General features: G+C 49.9%; 1 protein-coding gene across 1 annotated transcript in view; it reads right to left on the bottom strand.

Annotated features, from left to right (window-relative positions):
* PDE2A (phosphodiesterase 2A) overlaps nucleotides 1–20,551 on the bottom strand; it is a 294,371-nt gene that overhangs the window by 60,821 nt on the left and 212,999 nt on the right. Inside the window, exon 4 of the mRNA XM_066619415.1 lies at nucleotides 19,107–19,195. Within this exon, the coding sequence (XP_066475512.1) occupies nucleotides 19,107–19,195 (89 nt within the window). The remainder of the gene's footprint in view (nucleotides 1–19,106; nucleotides 19,196–20,551) is intronic.

Raw genomic sequence — 20,551 nt, 5'->3', positions numbered from 1 at the left:
CCCCAAGGATGCCCCAAGGATGGTGGGGCCGCAAACCATCCATTTCCTCACTTGTTACCAGGCTGTCCCTGGTCCAAGAGCCCTGCCCTGTCCAGAAGCTCTGCTTCTCTGCAGTGGCAGCACCCTGGCCTACCCAAGGACCTACTTCTGCTTGGCTGGACAGCTCCCAGCCCTGCCAGTCAAAGTGCCCAAGCAGCAGCCCAAGAAACTGCTGGGTGAGACTGTTTCTTCTCACAGGGGGCAGGAAAGGGAAAGCAGCCCTCGACCTACTGCTTGGAGGGAAGCAGCTGCCAGAGCAAAGAATGAGAATGGAGCCAAGGAAGGGGAGTGGCCCAGTTCCCAGGCTCAGCCTCAACACCACCATTTGGCAAGGCAGGCCTGGAGGCAGAGTGGGTGAGAGGACTGTGCAGAAGGCAAGTTCATGTTGTGTACGAGCAGCAGGAACATTCCATCCACAAATGCCACCCAGTCATCCCCAGGAGCTGCCACCTGACCACTTCCCCACATGAGTGTGTGAGCAGCTCATGCAAACTTCCATGTCTCTCCTGGGAAGCAGGTCTGATGGGTCTGGTCAGTGGGGCTTCTCACTGTATTGAACCCAGAAGCAGCCTGTCCTGTGCACTTGAGTTTGGCTTGCCATTGTCTCTGTTTAACAAGTTTCCTCCTCAACACATTTGCAGTCTCAGGCACATCCTGTGACAGTGAGTTCCACCGGACCATTTCCTGAATGCACCTGCATTCTGATAACTTTCCAAGAGACATGGCAGACATAGTGAGGGCTGAGGCACTGAGCAGATGAAGAGGGGAAGGAAAGAGTGGAGAGTCTGTGCCAAATCCAGAAAGCTTTCCCTGCCTCACTGCACTGCTTTGTAGCAAGGGCCATTTATTCTGCTCCCTCCTAGAATCTGTCCCCAAGCCCTGGGCCTCGGTTCTCACATGAGCATTGCCTGCCAGAGTGTCCACTGTGCTTCCCAGGCTCACAGGCATCCCAAGTGAACCCTCCTGGGCCCACGGAGATCCAGACCGACTGCTGCTGTGCCCTTGTACCGTGGAGAGCTGCCTGTGGTAATAAATGGGCTCGATCTGTTGCCGCAGATGGCTGTCAATTCAGAAACAAGAGTTTGCGTTTGGTTGGGTTTTCTTTAACAGTGTTCTTTGCTTTTCTGCCTCAGTTCAAAGAAGTGTAAAAATTCCCTCCTGCTTCATGATTGATGCAGATCTGAGAGGTGCAGCCAACAAGAACGACTCCTGGTTTCTACGCAGTGGAGAGGACCATAATCGCCCCTGATCTCTTTGTGCGAAGGGCAGAGATTGAGAAATCAATTCCAAGTTGCCCTGAAATCTGGGACTCAACCCTTGCAAGGCTGGTGTTTCAGCAAGTTTAGGTGAGGCGAAAACACTCTGCAGTTGCTCGTCAACCAGAGGATGCAGGTTTAGGTGCAGGCCAAGGCTGCAGCAGTGGAGGAAGCCTGGCTGCTGGATCAGGCCAAAGGTCCACCACACCCAGTCTCCTCTTTCAGACAGTGGTCAACCAAATAGTGGGTCACTGTGAGATACAGGAAGCTGGACTAGATGAGCCTGTGGCTTGAACCAGAGGGGCTCTTCTCATGTTCTTATGTTAAATGCCTCCAGGAAGCCCCAGGAGGTCAGTTTCCCTCTGCTCTGCTACCTGGTTTGGTAGTTAGTTGGCATCCTTCCGTCTCGGAAGATTATGGTATCGCGCACTGAATGGTGGTTCTGGAACGGAGTGTCCTCTCCAGTGCGCGAAGCCTGGGTAGATATGGAGGATGGACTGTTACCCATGCAACAAATCCCCCCTCTCCACATCGCTGAAATGGTCCAATGGAAAGGCAGAGGCCAATACGGTTGGTTCCAGCGGCATCACAGGAGTTGCCAGAACGTGACTGTGTTCAGCCATGAACTGCCTCAGGGACTCTGGCTCCGAATTTTGCCTTGAGGTTGACTCCTGAAGCCTTTTCCATAACTGGATGTAGCCACAAGGCAGTGGAGGTTTGGGATCAGAGTTTTCCTTCTCTCAGATGAGCTGCCTTCCCAGGCTGACGAGTCCCATCTACCTGGTGGCTCTTTAGTTGCCTCTTATGACAAGTACAGCCAAACTGAGGGCCTATTCTTATCCCCCACCCCCCAGGGGTTACTACCTGGTAATGACTGGACATTTCACCAGCATGGCTAATATAGTCCTTGACAGGCTTTTCTTCCTCCTTCATGAATTGGTCGAAGCCCCTTTCAATGCCATCTCTGCACTGTTGCCATCACCACACTTGGTGGCCAGGAATTCTAAGCATTTATTTTGCACAGGGTGAGTCACTGTGCGCTCTGATTAGACCTGACCTTCCTGGTCATCCCTCCCATTTCTGCTGCCTGGAGTGACCATCCTCCCTGGACCTACTTAGGGACCTGCAGTAGCAGGAAAGAGTTGGGATCTGACTCTGTGCCTTTGCCTTTTGTAGTCTGCCTTGTGGGCTGCACTTTCTATACACTTGCCTGCTGGGAGTAAATCCCCCTTCAACTTAATAGAGCTTATTTCTGAGTAGCCATGTTAGCCCTTATTACGAACTTTAGACTGTTTTGTGTTTCAGCAGAAAGGCAGCAAAAGGAAGCAAATAAATAAATAATGAGACTATGTCCTATGTCCTAAACCAAGCTTGGTCATGTCGTGAGAATGGATGATGGCTGGATCCCAAAGGATCTCCTCTATGGAGAACTCGTGCAAGGAAAGCGCCCTACAGGTAGACCACAGCTGCGATACAAGGACATCTGCAAGAGGGATCTGAAGGCCTTAGGAGTGGACCTCAACAGGTGGGAAACCCTGGCCTCTGAGCGGCCTGCTTGGAGGCAGGCTGTGCAGCATGGCCTTTCCCAGTTTGAAGAGACACTTGGCCAACAGTTTGAGGCTAAGAGGCAAAGAAGGAAGGCCCATAGCCAGGGAGACAGACCAGGGACAGACTGCACTTGCTCCCGGTGTGGAAGGGATTGTCACTCCCGGATTGGCCTTTTCAGCCACACTAGACGCTGTTCCAGAACCACCATTCAGAGCACGAATACCAGAGTCTTCCGAGACTGAAGGTTGCCAACAACATACAGCTCAATCCTATCAAACCTCCCCCTCCAGCTGATGCAGCCACATCATCAAAGCATGTGCACAGCATCCTATGGGGGAGGCAGCCTTGGAGGTCTCCTCTTAGTAAGGGAGCATTTGTTAAGTAAGTTCTTGCTGCCTGAGTGGGTCTAGTCAAACCTGTGCCATTGATTTAGCAGGCTCAAGTTCAAATGGATTGAGAAGTTAGATCAAGGTTGGGAAGAGGGACAGGGTATCAGCGGGGTTGTTGCTGCTGATCCTGCCCCTTTCCCAGACTTGATCTACCCCCTCTCTGCCCAGTTCTGCCCACCCCATCTCCCACCCTCCCCCTGCACTGACTTACTGGCACCAGGGCTCCATCCAAGCCACTGGCAGATGGCTTCAGTGAAGGTCCATTTGTGACAGCCATAGGACCTTTGTGCTGCTGGAATGCTACTTCCAGCAGCACAAAGCCCCCATAGGATGGGGCCGATAGTCTAGCAGTTACACTTGGAAGCTCTAAGCTGAGAAGCCCCAGGTTCAAATCACACAAAACATAGTAGGTGGCCTTGGAGCAAAGTGATGTCTTTCTGTGGTGAGGTGGCTGTGGGGCGTGGGGGGGGGTCGTACTGGCTGGTTTCTTGTCTGTAAGTGGCCCAATTATCACAAGGTGCCAAGTTCAGAAAATTTCCAGTTTGCATTTGGTGTCTTTGGTTCTTAATGAACTTGCAATAAGACAGCAGCAGGCAAAAAGCAAGCTGAGATCTCCCACTGCTACTGGGGGGGATCAGTTGTGCCGAAAGTATCTTTTGTTCAGAGGGCTGTAACTTTTCAAGCTATAATTGCAAATGCCTGGAGTCCCAGAGATCAACATTAAACATTCAGAAAAAAACCCCACATGCTAATGAAACCTGAACAGGATGCTGTTGACTGGAAAATCACACTTTCCCAGAGAGCAGGGACAAAGTACCACACTTAAAAGAGGGGCTATTAAGAGATTAGGGGAAGTGTTCCACTCAGTTCTTTTGTGAGTATTTCATAGCCTGGCTGTCAGACTAGCAGCAAATGGGCCACAAGCAAAATGACTTAAGTACCCATTTCCAGGTGGAACCAGACTCAGACTTCACTTCAAAGCTGAGATTAAATTTTCCCCCAGTGGCATAGCTAGAGGGGGTGCAAAGCACTAAGTTTTGCAGGGAGCTTCACCCTGGCATGCAAGCTGTACCTCCTCCTTCCCTTCGGAGCCATTACGGGTGGGTTGAGCAAAACAGAGGCAGATGCAGAATGGAGAGCGTGGACAGTCAAGGTGAATGTCACTATTTTGTTCCCCTTGCCCGGAATGGCTCCAAAGGGGGGGTTGCTTGCACGCTGCAGTGAGGCTCCTTGCAAAACTTAGTGCTTTGCGCCCCCTCTAACTATGCCACGCCCCCCCCCCCCCCAGTCTGCAGCTCTAATTCTCAGGTAGCAAAATTGTGGAGGGAATTTGGAGGCTTGTGGGGATGGGATGCAAAATCTGGAAATAAGAAGTTGGGGAAGCAGCAACATCCTTCCGGCTGATGTCTCTTTCAAACCCAGAAGCCCCTCTTAGAGGGAGGCTGTATCATCCCAGCATCATCCCAGGGCATTTTGGGGTAAAAAAAAAAAAAAAAAAAGGCCAGTTGCTTTCAGGAGGCATGCTGGTGAATTTTGCCCTCCCATCCTTAATTCTGTCCCTGCTTCAAAAACCGACAGGTGTTTAGGCATCTCTGAGTCCCCAACAATTTCAAGGCAACATTTTTTTGGCAGAATTTTTCTCAGCACAAGTTGCTGTTGCAGCAGCCATCACTACTCAGAATGGCTCTGATGGCAAGTGGGAGGGGCTGCTTGCACCGCACATTACAGCACCTGCAATATTTACTGCACCCTCCATAGCTACACTACCAACAGGCTTTCCACCACACAGTGAATTTACTCAGCATCAACTAACCTCCCCAAGCTCCATCTTCCCCTTTCCTATGAGTAGAGGTGGGTGAAAATGGTTTTATTGAATGGTTCAGTGTTTTTCAAAGTTAGAAATGCAGAAAGAGTTAGTGGCAAACTGACCCTGCCCTGCGCCAGGGTCAAAGGTCCGAGATGCCGCCTGCAGGGAGATGCCCCTCCCCAGCTCATGCATGATGGAGCCTTGCACAACTTTCAGACCAGCTGGGGAAGCATTCTGACACTTAAACCGCATTCTGGAAAACTGGAAGTGCAGTTTCCGACCACGTCAGGATCCCCAATGAGGCTTCCAGCACGGTCCTAGAGGCACGCGGATTTAGCGCCTGGGTTGTTGTTGTTGTTGTTGTTATATACCACTTTTCAATGAAAAATTCACAAAGCAGGTTACAGAGAAAAATCAAACAACTCATGGCTCCCTGTTCCAAAAATGGTTGGCAACCTTCAGTCTCGAAAGACTATGGTATAAGCCTACAGCACCCAGTATTCCCAGGCAGTCTCCCATCCAAGTACTAACCAGGCCTGACCTTGCTTAGCTTCCGAGATCAGACAAGACTGAGCACATGCAGGGTAAGGGCTCACAATTTAAAAGTATGCAAAAGAGCACCAGCAGAGAGCAACTAGAAAAGACACTGCTGGAGTGAGGAGGGCCAGTTACTCTCTCCCCCACTATAAAAACATAAGAACATAAGAACAGACCAGGATCAGCCACAGGCCCACCTAGTCCAGCTTCCTGTATCTCACAGCGGCCCACCAGATGCCCCAGGGAGCACACCAGATAACAAGAGACCTCACCCTGGTGCCCTCCCTTGCATCTGGCATTCTGACATAGCCCATTTCTAAAATCAGGAGGTTGCACATACACATCATGGCTTGTACCCCATAATGGATTTTTCCTCCAGAAACTTGTCCAATCCCCTTTTAAAGGTATCCAGGCTAGATGCTATCACCACATCCTGTGGCAAGGAGTTCCACAGACCAACCACATGCTGAGTAAAGAAATATTTTCTTTTGTCTGTTCTAACTCTCCCAACACTCAATTTTAGTGGATATCCTCTTGTTCTGGTATTATGTGAGAGTGTAAAGAGCATCTCTCTATCCACTCTGTCCATCCCCTGCTTGATTTTGTATGTCTCAATCTTGTCCCCCCTCAGACGCCTCTTTTCTAGGCTGAAGAGACCCAAACGCCGTAGCCTTTCCTCATAAGGAAGGTGCCCCAGCCCAGTAATCATCTTAGTCGCTCTCTTTTGCACCTTTTCCATTTCCACTATGTCTTTTTTGAGATGTGGTGACCAGAACTGGACACAATACTCCAGGTGTGGCCTTACCATCGATTTGTACAACGGCATTATAATATTAGCCATTTTGTTATACCCTTCCTAATGATCCCAAGCATAGAATTGGCCTTCTTCACTGCTGCCGCACATTGGGTCGACACTTTCATCGACCTGTCCACCACCACCCCAAGATCTCTGTCCTGATCTGTCACACACAGCTCAGAACCCATCAGCCTATATGTGAAGTCTTGATTTTTTGTCCCAATGTGCCTGATTTCACACTTACTTACATTGAAACGCATCTGCCATTTTGCTGCCCATTCTGTCAGCTTGGAGAGATCCTTCTGGAGCTCCTCACACTCACTTCTGGTCTTCACCACCCAGAAAAGTTTGGTGCACCCGGAAAAGAGGAGCACCCACTTGAAAAAGTGCCTCTGATCCAGTTAGCAGGGCCTCCTGATCCCTGCCCCCCACCACTAGGTGCAGTGTGTGTTCCACCAGCATGGCTGCATTCGTACCAATGGTGGGGAACAGGTGAGCTGAATGGAGAAAGTGCCAAGCCCGAGGGGATGTGACGCAGACTGCTACAGTCCTCAGGGGGGCTCCCACCTTTTCCATGTCACTTTCCGTTTCCAATTTGTCTTTGGTTCCATCTGAGGTGTTTTGTGGATGCAATTAACAGCGGCTTGCCGAGGAGCTAAATGAGATGAAATACGCCTTCGTGCTGGAATGAATCATCCCAGTCAATTTTTTCTGGTAAAAAAAAAATTTCCAGCACCACCTTTCGCTATTGACCAAAACGATATTTATTCCATTTGCAGTTTCTTGCCTGCCAGCACATCCTCGTCCCACACAGCCCAGAACAGGCCCTGCTGGAATGCCAGCCTATTGTGCGCTCCTGCCCACATGCCCTGCAGACCCTGCGCATAATATCTGCAGCCCAGCAATTCTGAGACAGCTTTTCTTCCTCCTCCTCCTCCTCCCTTTTTCTGCAAAAGTGACAGAAACAAATTGAAAATCTCTCTCTCTCTCTCTCTCATACGTTGAGATGATTTGTGCCTTGAGCTGACTTTTCTGTGGTGCAGAAGCAGGTCTGCTGACTTCTCAATGGGGCAACCTGCATTTTCCAGCTCTGTCCCTCAGGCAAGGGCAGGAGCAGCACAGCCACTCCCCTCCCCTCCTCTCCAGTGCTTGGCTGGCTGGCAGGGGTTGGCACTGCTGCTTCCTCTACTGGTCCTTTCAGGTGGAGAGAAGCGCTGGGAGCACCTGGCTCTGGCCAGGGCTGTCCCAGAGGGTCCCCAACAGGCTGGGGCAGTTGTGGCTTCTCCGGTCCTGAAGCGAATTCTGATTCCAACCTGGCCTTGGCTGCTCCCTCACAGGAAGCGGCTTGAGGGCTGTGGCTGGCCATAGGCCCCCAGGGGTCTCTGTGGCTGCAGGGGCTACCAAGCTCTTCTCAGGCTCAGGCTGATGCGTTCACTGCATGACACCAGACCAGCTCTCCTTACAGGACCCACAGGGTCCTCAGCCTGTTCAGCATCATTCCCATCTGTGGCTGCAGTCCCCTTTCTGCCCCCGCTTCTGCACGAGGCTCCCTCCCTACCCTTGTCTCTCCCCCTCTGCCATTCTCATTACTGCCTGCCCTACATTGTAAGTTCTGTGGGGCCAGGACCTGCCCATTTGTGCCTCTGAAAGATGCCAGACCCTTGCATCATGGAACAGCCCCAAGAAGGAGCATTCCTAAGCAAAGGCCATTTTTTTGGGCTGCAGCTATTCAGGTACAACCTGCCAGCAAGTCTGGGAGAGGTGCCAGTTGCCTGTGGCGGATTAATGCCCTCACCGGGCTGTTTATGGCCCCCGGCTGTTATCCGCTGCAAACAAGTCAGCAGCAATTGCCGTTCTGCAGCCCCTGCAGTCTCTGTGCCAGCTTGCTGCAGGCAGGGAGACCTCCAGCACTGCTGGCTGGGACTTGGGGTTGCCTTTCAGTTCCCCTGACTGACATCGTGCATGAGGGCTGTGCAGCTGGAGAGCCTGCTGCCCCAGGCCTTTGGTCACACTCTCTCCAGGCCCCTTCCCTCAGTGATGGGCACATGGGGGGCATAAGAACTAGAGGAAGACAGGAGTTCTTAGTCAGCAGTGCTTGGATTGAAAGGGAGGACACAAGGGGGGATGACTGTGGTCCAGCTCAAACTTTTGGTGGCCACTGTTTTATGCTTGTGGATAGTGTCTCTCCCTTTTGTCTTCTAGAAGCCCCTCAGAAAGTTGCTGCACCGCGACATCCTATCACTGATGGGGGTTTCCGGGAAGGAACAATAAACTGGCAGAGCCCGGCCCGTGGCTGCTGGGAGAAGCATCCTCGCCTCATCTTGCATTGTTGCTTTGCAACCGCCATCCAAATGTCTCCCTCATTTTCACCACAGCTGACTTGGCGGCAAAAATGGGGGAGGCATTTCCACGCAGCGCTAATGAGGTCAGGTGTACCTCTTGCTGGATCCATTTTTTTATTCACAATATTTACAGACTATTTTTCAACGAAAAAAAGATGGTGCCACCAACTGCAGGTCTGCCCAGGAGTGATGACGGAGCTCTCCAGCTTCCTCCTTTTGCCCCTTTCTGTCTCTTCAGGAAAGTCTCGGCACGAGCCTCACAAGAGGAAAGAGATTCACCAGAGACACTTTGAAATCAGCAGCGCAACACCCCCAAGCAGGCAAATCTTTGGGTGGCTTTTGTGTCATCATTGTCTGTTTCCCCTAGAGTAATAGCTGTTCCACCAACTGGAATTGGCAGACACCAGCCTGCTGGGCATCCAAGCTCAACTGACCAAGTCAGAGGGTGGGCACCGTTGCCCAGGTGTAAATAATATTCAATACGATTGCACATCAGTACCGCACACACTGGGATCCTATCCCCCTATTCCTGGCCTGGCATGGCCCCCGAGGCTCTTATGCCACCTAAATAGCTGGCATAGGTCCCACTGGCAGCCAGGCAGCTTACAGGGAGTTATTTCTCATGTTACTAAATTTACAAAACGTATATAAACATATTTTATTTAGGGAAGAGTGCACAGAATCCACAGCGTGCCCAATTGCAACTGCCACCGATACGTTCCTTGGCTGGAGCATCTGTGAGGGATTTTAACAGCCCAGCGGCCTTTGGGCAAACCCTCATCACTCCCAGTGACAAATGTTTGTTCATCAGGACCCTTCGTGCGCTGAAGTGTCTTTTATGACTTGGCACACAGCAGAGGCGGATGCGGTTTATGGGCCCCATTTCATCTGAGGCTGTGTTTGCTCACAGGTCTTCTGGGTCTTCTCTGGTGTTAACAGCCACAGCTGCACAGAGTGGGGGTGGGGTGGGGGGGGAGCAGGTGGAATAGGTGTGCCAAATTGTTCACTAAGCAGCTTCCATTGAAACTGGAGTTCATGTTAATGGCAGGCCACGAGCCCTTTTCCTTCTCCCACAGATAGTGGCGTAGCTAGAGGGGGTGCAAAGCAGTAAGTTTTGCAGGGAGCCTCACTGCAGCATGTAAGCAGCCACTCCCCCTCCCCTTTGGAGCCATTTCAGGTGGTGGGAGCAAAACAGAGGTGCATGCCTGGCTCCAAAGGGGAGGGGGTGCCACCGCTTGTATGGCACGGAGAGGCTCCCTGCAAAACCTACTGCTTTGCATTCCCTGTAGCCACACCACTGCCCACAGATATTTCCAGTATAATTCAATCCCCTTCTCAGCATCTTTGGATAAAACAGGGGAAAGCCAGACAGCCTCAGCACTTCCCACCACCTTATTTACAGCTTGCCCCAATTCAGTGTTGGAGGCACTGATAGCCTCCATCTGGTTGTAGGGCCCGCTTGCTTCTAGACCTCCTAGCACTCTCCTGGTAGGTCTCAATATGCACGTGATGCTCTTCTCCTCTGTACCACTTCTTCTCTGCCCTCACTGTGAGGACACCTTTCTCCACACTGCTGACACGTCCTGGGGCAGAGGTGGTGGCAGCCCACCTGGTCCAGACCTGCGAAGTTGTGACTTAGCTCCTGGCATGACATCACAGACGCTCATAAACAAGATCATATGAGTTGCTTCCACCACCAGGATTAAATGGTGGCATTAAAAAATTTTTTTTAAAAATTGCAAACATATGTACTTCTGCAAAGCCAGGGAATATTACCATACTTTTGGGTGACCCTATTTTGCTGTCTGACAGGCACTCAGCCTTTGTCGTTGGCAAATGTGATGATGACAAGAGGAACCTGCAATGAAAGGTTGCCTCTCCCCAGCCTTCACACGTAAGCAGTGGCATAGCTAGAGGGGGTGCAAAGCATTAAGTTTTGCAGGTGCCTGACTGTGCTATGCAAGCAGCCCCCTCCCCTTTGGAGCCATTCCGGGTGGTGGGACCAGAATGGCTCAAAGGGGAGGGGCTGCTTGCATGGCATGTTCCAGCACTTGCAAAACTTAGTGCATTGCAAGTGGTTCAAGCAGACCCGCCCGCTCTCCCTGCCCACCCCACTGGTGGCCTGCTGTTCTGGAATCTGTGCAAGGTTTTGTATTTCTTTCCTTCTTTTACTTTCAGTTTACAAACCTGGCTACTCCTCTGCATGTCAGAACTTCCTCCTCAAGCACACAGAAACCCCTGCCTTGACCGTGGGCAACCTCATCTCACGTGCAAACTGATGGGCTCACAACCACTAAAGCTCACCATTGGCATATCGATGAGGATGATTATACACTCTCGTGGCACATGCCCCTTTTCAATCTTTTCTAGTGGAACCATCTTGGACAGCTGACAGAATTCAACCCTGCCTTCTGAGAGTGTCTGATGTGGCTGAAAAGGACACTTAGTCACCATCTTGGGTTATTAAACTTGCTGACCTGTTTTTGGCAAGCAACTGGAAAGGGCAATAAAACCTCATATCTCCTATCTAAACAGATGGAGTACATTTTAATGGGGGAAATTGTTGAGGCAAATGCCCTTTACAGGGCTAAATGGGACCCAGTGTGAAGATAGGGAACAGGCTACAGTTAAGTAAATCTTAACGTAGATCATATGTTGCTAGACACACATTTGCTTAGTGGATGAAGGATGTGGTCCAGGATGAAAAACCATTCCTAGTGACTGAGACTAGATTTCAACTGCACCTTCTTACTGCTGCGAAATGATCATCTTTTGTATACCTGATCACACATGCAGTGTTTAGCTGATGTACACCAATGGCTGGAAGATGTTCTAAAGCACACCTGTGGCACTGACCTTACTGTATAGCTCTCTGTAGCCCTGGCTAGATGTACTTGCAGAGTGACCAAGAATGCATTCAACATTCCTCTGTAGTTGCACATAGGAGAAGCTTGAGATTACGTGTCTGTGGTTGTTGTTTTTTTTGGGGGGGGGGGGAGAGCTGTTCCATCATTACTGATTTTCTCACTGAAGAGCCCCACCTAAATTTCCAAGGAACACTCTGGAAAGCACTTTGTGAAGAAAACAGCCAGTTCCCAGCCTGGCTTTGCCAGAGTTGCCCTGGTAAAAGACCCTGGATATTTTGGTGCAAACACACCCATATACTGCCAAGAAGCACACCTTCCTGCCACATAGATCAAGATGTTTGAGTCAATCAGCCTCTGGTGCAAACAAGTTTATGCTGCTCCCATTTGGGATGCATCAGTTCAGAACAGAAGCAACACTGGTGTTGCGTGAAAACGGCCATTTTCTATAATGGGGCACTTTTGACAAATCATTCTTGGTCTCTTTCCACGTTTACCCAATGCTTCAGGTTTAAAGCTTTGTTCTCTTCACAGGTGAGTGTAACTTATGATTTAGACCTGCATGTGTCAGCGGCTGCCTTTTTGCACCAGCACATCATCAATCAGATGAAAAGAAGAAGGAATATCTCCATTTAGCCCAGGTTCTGTGCGTATCTTTATGGCCCTGGCAGCATCAGAGGTCCTGCTCCTTATCTCCCTGGCTTTTTAATCGCACTGGACAGGTGTGAGAGACAGAAGCTTCTCAGTCAAGGTTCCACCTTTGTTGCAGAAGACCCTACCCAGGGAGGCCAACCTGGCCCCATTACTGCTAACTGGTTGTCACCTGACAGAGGCATTGCTACTGCAGAAGTTTTTTTTTTTTTTGTGATAGTGTATCCTGACAAATATTAATTAAATAAAAGTAATTAACATACCAAATAAAAGCAAAGCAGAAAAATTAAATCAAGCAATTAAAACAACTAGTAATAACAAATTAAGAGATATTGGACAGCAGAGAAAACAATTCAGGAATAAAAAAGACAACGCAAATATCTTTCGGAACAAACCATGCCCTTCTGGATGCTGAACAAGGCTTGTGAGGAGGGGTGACTTTTGGGAATTGGTGTTGCTGCTGCTTTGATCTGCAACTGTCACTTCTGTGTACTTGACTTTTTACCAACATATTTTATTTTTAATGTTTTGTTTTATTGTATTGGCAACCTTCAGTCTCGAAAGACTATGGTATCGCGCTCTGAAAGGTGGTTCTGGCACAGCGTCTAGTGTGGCTGAAAAGGCCAATCCGGGAGTGACAATCCCTTCCACACCGGGAGCAAGTGCAGTCTGTCCCTGGTCTGTCTCCCTGGCTATGGGCCTTCCTTCTTTGCCTCTTAGCCTCAGACTGTTGGCAAAGTGTCTCTTCAAACTGGGAAAGGCCATGCTGCACAGCCTGCCTCCAAGCGGGCCGCTCAGAGGCCAGGGATTCCCACTTGTTGAGGTCCATCCCTAAGGCCTTCAGATCCCTCTTGCAGATGTCCTTGTATCGCAGCTGTGGTCTACCTGTAGGGCGCTTTCCTTGCACGAGTTCTCCATAGAGGAGATCCTTTGGGATCCGGCCATCATCCATTCTCACGACATGACCAAGCCAACGCAGGCGTCTCTGTTTCAGCAGTGAATACATGCTAGGGATTCCAGCACGTTCCAGGACTGTGTTGTTTGGAATTTTGTCCTGCCAGGTGATGCCGAGGATGCGTCGGAGGCAGCGCATGTGGAAAGCACTCAGTTTCCTCTCCTGTTGTGGGCGAAGAGTCCATGACTCGCTGCAGTACAGAAGTGTACTCAGGACGCAAGCTCTGTAGACCTGGATCTTGGTATGTTCCGTCAGCTTCTTGTTGGACCAGACTCTCTTTGTGAGTCTGGAAAACGTGGTAGCTGCTTTACCGATGCGCCTGTTTAGCTCGGCATCGAGAGAATGAGTGTCGGAGATCGTTGAGCCAAGGTACACAAAGTCATGGACAACCTCCAGTTCATGCTCAGAGATTGTAATGCAGGGAGGTGAGTCCACATCCTGAACCATGACCTGTGTTTTCTTCAGGCTGATTGTCAGTCCAAAATCTTGGCAGGCCTTGCTAAAACGATCCTCCTTAACCTTTAACCTTTGTTTTATATGAATGTTATTATTGCCTGTTGTTAGCAGCTTTGATAATTGTCTTGTATAAGAGTGATTGGATACCAATTAAAATACCCAAATAAACAGATAACGAGGGCAGACGGGACATCAACCTCAAACTATGCAGGAGAACGGAGAAAGGGAGAAAGGCGTACATGCACCATGGGTGTGTTTCGGGCATGTGCATCTGTGGCCAAGTGCATCAGTCAGCAGCTTCCTCCACAAGTCGGATGGATGGTGATACTTTTAGTGCTAGAATGATGCAAATGTCAGTACAGCCCAGGAGCTCAAAAAGCCTCCCTGAACACTTGGGGGAAGGGGTGTTATGAACCTGAGGAAGTGAGGAAAGAGCCCTGTCAGCTTGCAAGCCCCACAGCTCCTTCGTTCCAACTGCCAAGAAGAATTGGTTGGCAACCTTCAGTCTCGAAAGACTACGGTATAAGCCTACAGCACCCGGTATTCCCAAGCGGTCTCCCATCCAAGTACTAACCAGGCCTAACCCTGCTTAGCTTCCGAGATCAGACAAGATCAGGTATGTGAATTGCAAGTGCAATAAACCCCTCTGCTTCCTCATAAAGCTGTGGGTCAATTAAAACATGCATCACCAGCCCTGCTCATGGTGCTGTCACCTGCAGGTGTGTGGTGGCTGGAGTTAGGACCTCATCCACGGTGGCACCCTAGTGACAAAATTCTTTCCCCTGGGATGCTCAGCTGGCGCTGATTCTGTTTTCTTTTCAGCACTAGGTGAAGGCACCCTGATTTCCCTGGTCTTGGACAGGTAAGTTCATATTTGTGGTCTCTTGTTTTACTACCAGTTCTTGTGCTGCTTTAATCTGCAATTTTATTGTTGCATTGGATTTTAATTTGTGTTAAACTGTTTTATTTTTCTTTGATTATTTGCTTTGGCTGAAAAGTGTGCTAAAAATAACATCCTGGAAGAAAGAAGGAGCAGAGGGCTTGTGTGGTGTTTTTGGTACTGCATTTTAAGCAGGCAGGCAGGGTACAAAAGAGGAGTGCAGGGCAGGCTCCCACATGGGAACACAAACAGAGAGAGGAACATCTCACAAGCCAGATTTATTTTGCTGAACAAGATTTGAGAGCCTTTGTAGTAGAGTGCCAGGAACTCCTGGAAGTGAGCAGAGCTGATTGCTGAGATTCTGGTTCTGCAGGTTGCCAGACATGGTCTGCTCCCTGGTCCTTTCTGGATTAGCCCCGACCTCTTTAGCCCAGCTTAAGACCTGGGATCTAGTTTGTGATCAACCCAGGATACTCCCATTCAGGTCTGAACCAGGGAATGGATCAACCAAACAGCCTTCACCAGAAGGCGGAAAAGAGCACTTGGTATGCTCCCTACAAGTGCTGCTGTCACTTCAAGTTGTGCCAACTCAAGACCTTTTGGTGCTTGATGGAGAAAAACTTTAGGGCCCCTCTTTAACCCTCCAGGTATGAGCCTAAGGCAGAACCCAGTGGGATGTTGGGACCTGTCCTGCTGAAATAAAATGGCAGTCAAGTTTGTTTGACCTTTGAGGTCATCAGGGGGGTCCTTTTAAATGTGCCGTCTGTGAAGGAGGTGAGGCAAGGAACAGGCCTTCTCTGTGGGTCCTGATTGTGGAACTTCCTCCCCAGAGTCTTTCTTGCAAGGCCTTAAGCTGTTTTTATTGAGGACAGCATTTGATGGCTGACATGATGAGCTGGTGTTTTTAGCCAACGCAATGATTCTTGGGATTTGTTTTGTATTTTATTCTTTTTCAATTTGTTTTTAATGTTTCATTATTGTTTTAATGTTGTAAGTCGCCTTGGTTGCCCACACTGTGAGAAAGGCAGGAGATGAATGAATGAATGAAGTGGAAGCACTGCTATTCAGCTCCCTTTGTGTCATGGGCACTTGAGCAGTCCAGTGACCCATCCAGTTACAGGACTGCAACCTTTCCCAGCCTGCTGGGTTTGCCTCCCATGCTGCTGCACCATGTGGTCCTCCAAACCCCCTGATACTTTTAGGGTTCAGCCAAACCCTCTTCTCAGCACTTTCTTGGGGTGAAATTGGAGGGCTTTGGGATGGAGGAAGATTTTGCGAATCTCTCCATCTCAGCCTTTTCTCTGTTGCATGGTCCTGGTGGAGGCAGAGGCTATCATGTTCTTGGGAATCTCAGTTGCTGGAGGGGACCATGGTCTTCTCAGCAGGAAGCACCATCTGGCAGGGTGACTTCCTCACAGGATGGCAGCAGGCATCCATGCAGAAGGAGGGCGGGGCTCCTTGCCATTACTCTCTAGACTCCCAGAACTGTGACTGCTGCTGCCAGAAAGATCACGGCGCCCACCAGTCCTTTTGTCAGTACCATGTCCCAAATCTCCAAGATGCCCTCCATGCGCTTGCAGGCCAAAGGGCAATGAAGCTGCAAAAGGGGTTTTGGTTTGGCGCCACCTGAGCTGTCCACATCCCCTCCTCTCATGCTGAGACCATGTCTGCTTCAAGCAAGGATGCATTCAAGACATTCACACTGGAGCCACAATAGGACCACTTCAGATTTCAACAAACCCTCAATTTCCCAGCTCTCAAGGGTATATTATAATAAATTGCTTCAGTTTCCCCTTGAGGGTGTTCCAATTTGGAGTCACTGGGGGCCAAGTGGCAATGCTTAGGAAGCACAGTACTGAGCAAACAGAGATTATACCATTAGCCATGGATCAATGGCATCCAGACCATGTGATCTGCGGGTCATTTGCTCTCCCCCTGATGCAGGAAGCCAAAAGGGTGTGAAAAATCCTGCAAACAGAACCACTGCAGGAGCGGGATTTTCAACAAGGACTGTGGGAGAGCCTTGCCTTCTCCTGCAATGGGCTTGTTAACATCTGCCAGTTAATTGGCAGGTGATAGACCTTCAGGAAGGGCTTGGCTGGATTACTTGACTCAAGATGAACAATTGCTTCTACTTCTCAAGAACAGCCCTGCCCTTTTTTGACAATAGAAAGGGGAATGGAGGTAGATTTGACATTTGCACCACACTCAGTACAGAGGTACCTTTTCTTCTCCAGGGTCAGATTCTGGGGGGAAAAGTCGTGCATGTCAAGGACAGTATCAACTGGCTGATACCCATGATGTCATCAACATATCTCCCATATGACCCTAGGACTACCTTTTCAGCTGCTTCCATGTTTTCAATTTTTTAAATATAGCAACAGATGAACATATAAATGGATGCTGGGCTTTAATTTTTCTGTTTAAATCATAGATGGGGGTGGGGGGGTCAGAAGGCAAGATCACCCTCCTTGTCTTGCTCCATTTTCCCTGACTGCAGACAGCCTTAGTTATAACTACTGAGTCAAAACACTGATAATTGCTCTGACAGAAAACAAATATCCCTCCATTATACTGCCTGGGGCATTTTGTTGTTGGTTTGTAGTGTGACAACTGACAGCACACACTGTTAACTGATTTATTGATGTGGGGGGGGGACGCTCAGTTGAGCCAGATGTTGAAGATGATGATGGTGATCTAAAAACGCAGCATTTTGCTAAGCAGAAGTAGGCAGGTCCCAGACTTGAGAGGCTCTTACTCTAGGTGTCAGTGCAAGAGGGACAACAGGAAAGGAGAGGGAAATGAGAGAGGGTGAACAGCAGAAGGCAGTTATGGTGCTTAGGGATCATCACAGGAGCAAATAGGAACCAGGAGGGTGTGCCAAAGAAGGAGGTCTTATGCAGGTGGTCCGGGAGGCATGCCTCCCAGCCCATGCCCAAGGAAAGGCCCAGGAGCAAGCCAGTGTCTTTGAGAGAGCAGGAGACTGGAGAGGGGTGAGTAGGAGACGTTCAGTTGCCCTAGGCTCAGAGGTGTAGCTAGAGGGGGTGCAAAGCATGCAGGGGGTCTCACCTTGGCATGCAAGCAGCCCCTCCCCCTCCCCTTGGAACAATTCCAATTGGTGAGAGCGAAACAGAGGCATCCACCTTGACTGCCCACGCGCTCCATCCTGCATTTGCCTCTGCATTGCTCCCCCTGCCTGGAAAAGCTCTGAAGGGGAGGGACTGCTTGCCTGCTAGGGTGAGGCTTCCTGCGAAACTTCATGGTTTGCACCTCTCTAGCTACACCACTACTGAGGTGTGCCTCTTCCACTGGCCCTGACTGCCATAAAGCAGTCAGTACCTGTCATTAAAGGTGCTGCAGCAGTGTGCTCAGTAGCTGGAGCCTTCCCACCTTGCCAGGGGATCCAGGGCTGCCTGCTACTGAAGGGGAGGTGGGAGGGCAAAATGGGGCAGCAACAGAGGGTTTGGGAAGAGGGTGGATTTGGTGGCAATGGTGGCCACTGAATCCTAAACCCCTTCCCAGATCTTATCCCATGCCATGGGACCTGTGCCAGCTGCAGTGGTATAGCTAGAGGGGGTGCAAAGCACTAAGTTTTGCAGGAGGCCTCACCGCACCATGCAAGCGGCCCCTTCCCTTCCGAGTCATTGCAGGAGGGGGGAGCCTAATGGAGGCAAAAGCCAGAGAAGAAGCAAATGCCTCCATTTTGCTTCCCCCACCTGAATTGGCTCTGAAGGGGAGGGGCCGCTTGCATGGTGCGTTCAGGCGCCTGCAAAACTTAGTGCTTTGCACCTCCTTTAGTTATACCACTGGCCAGTTGTTTAGAAAGCACAGATTCCAGAAGACCCCCTTGTGCCACAGAGGTTTAATGATTGTTCCCTTATCCAGAGGAGACCTCTGCAACTGCAGTCCCGTCCCGTCCTGTCCCCCCCACTCTGGCAGAAGGCAGCAGCTACCATTTTGGTCGTACTGCATTGGTGGGGGGAAAGAACAGGGTTGGGCTCACAGTTGTGTATTGCAATTTATGAAAAATACAATCACCAGGAACTGGTTGTGCAGATAGTGCAGCTACAGCAACTTGCCTGCTGATGGGTAGAACAAAGGCAGCCTCCCAATCAATGGCTGAAACACAGGTGGCAACAATCAGAGCCAGAGGGAGGCAGCAAACAGGCCTTTGGAGAGGAGAATGGAATCTTGCTGCACTCTTTACAAAGACAAGGCGCAATTGGAATGCTCTTTCAGAACCAATGAATCAATATTGCAGCCTTCATTATAGGTGTACAATGATTGCAACTGTGATATGAAGCTTGTACTGTTACTGTCATGCTATTGTTGATCTCTCTCTCTCTCTCTCTCTCTCTCTCTCTCTGAAATAATAGCAGGACACTTGAAATATGTGTATGCACCAACTCCTCAGGATCAATGCACTGGTTCCGTTCTGGAGATTTGCCTGAAAGTTGGAACGTGCATTGGTGGTAACAGCCAGCCCAGCAATATTGCACATGTGCAAAAGCGCCACCACAGAGGGCAGCTCCTGCACAGAAGTGCTGCGGTGGCCCCCCATAACTCAGAGACCCCATCAGCCTTACCTGAGCTTTCCCTCGTGCGGTAGCTCATGAGGGGGGTCATTGCATGTCAGCCGGGCTTCCCCATCCAGGAGGTAAATGTATACCCTTTCCTGCAAGATACAGAGCACACCAGAAAGAGGCAGATCAGCATTCATCTTCGCTGTTGCAGAAAAGCCTAGTCGCTGAGCCAAAATGTCGCCTCAGGATCACAACCCTATTCACAAGAGCAATGCTGGAGGGGTCACTGGGGGACAGTCAGCATCCCAGCACTGCCCTGCAGCTACCATGTTTTCACCCACAAGTCCTTCCACCCTGACCCTGTGTGTTGAGGTAGCATCGACTGGGGGTGGGGGACAAGGGCCAGGACTGGCAGAGCCACTATTGTGAAATGAACAGCAGCAAGAAAAGATGAACCAGAGGGGATCACCACACTTGCCCCCTCCCAATTTTGAGTCCAAAAGTTTGTTGTGTAGAACTTTCAGCCCAGCCTTACAAAAAAAAAAAACCCTCTACATAAGAACAGCCCCTCAGGATCAGGCCATAGGCCCATCTAGTCCAGCTTCCTGTATCTCACAGTGGCCCACCAAATGCCCCAGGGAGCACACCAGATCACAAGAGACCTCATCCTGGTGCCCTCCCTTGCATCTGGCATTCTGACTTAACCCATTCCTAAAATCAGGAGGTTGCGCATACACATCATGGCTTGTAACCTGTAATGGATTTTTCCTCCAGAAACTTGTCCAATTCCTTTTTAAAAGCATCCAGACCGGATGCTAACACCACATCCTGTGGCAAGGAGTTCCACAGACCAACCACACGCTGAGTAAAGAAATATTTTCTTTTGTCTGTCCTAACCCTCCCAACACTCAATTTTAGTGGATGTCCCCTGGTTCTGGTGTTATGTGAGAGTGTAAAGAGCATCTCCCTATCCACTCTGTCCATCCCCTGCATGATTTTGTATGTCTCAATCATGTCTCCCCTCAGGCGTCTCTTTTCTAGACTGAAGAGGCCCAAACGCCGCAGCCTTTCCTCATAAGGAAGGTGCCCCAGCCCAGCAATCATCTTAGTTGCCCTCTTTTGCACCTTTTCCATTTCCACTATATCCTTTTTGAGATGCGGCGACCAGAACTGGACACAATACTCCAGGTGTGGCCTTACCATCGATTTGTACAACAGCATTATAATATTAGCAGTTTTGTTCTCAATACCTTTTCTCTGTAGGGCTAAGCAAAGTCTCAGACATTGGCAGGGGGCTTCAGTGGTCCACCCCTCAGCTCTAATTCCCTAGGCAAGGTTCCAGTCTTGTGGGAGAAACTCTCATTAGCCTCCAAAGACAAGCATGTGGGGGTTGGGACTAGCCACTGTATCATCAGTGGAAGCTGGCAAGCCTGCTGGCTCCTAAGGAACCCCTCACTTTCCTTCTCCATGGAGAGGGAACCGCTAAGCACTTAGCGATCCAGGGAAGT

The sequence above is a fragment of the Tiliqua scincoides genome, chromosome 3, assembly GCF_035046505.1.
Source record: "Tiliqua scincoides isolate rTilSci1 chromosome 3, rTilSci1.hap2, whole genome shotgun sequence".
NCBI classification, from domain to species: Eukaryota; Metazoa; Chordata; class Lepidosauria; order Squamata; family Scincidae; genus Tiliqua; species Tiliqua scincoides.
The sequence above is the reverse complement of the archived record's forward strand: the minus strand, read 5'-3'. Positions and strand labels throughout refer to the sequence as shown.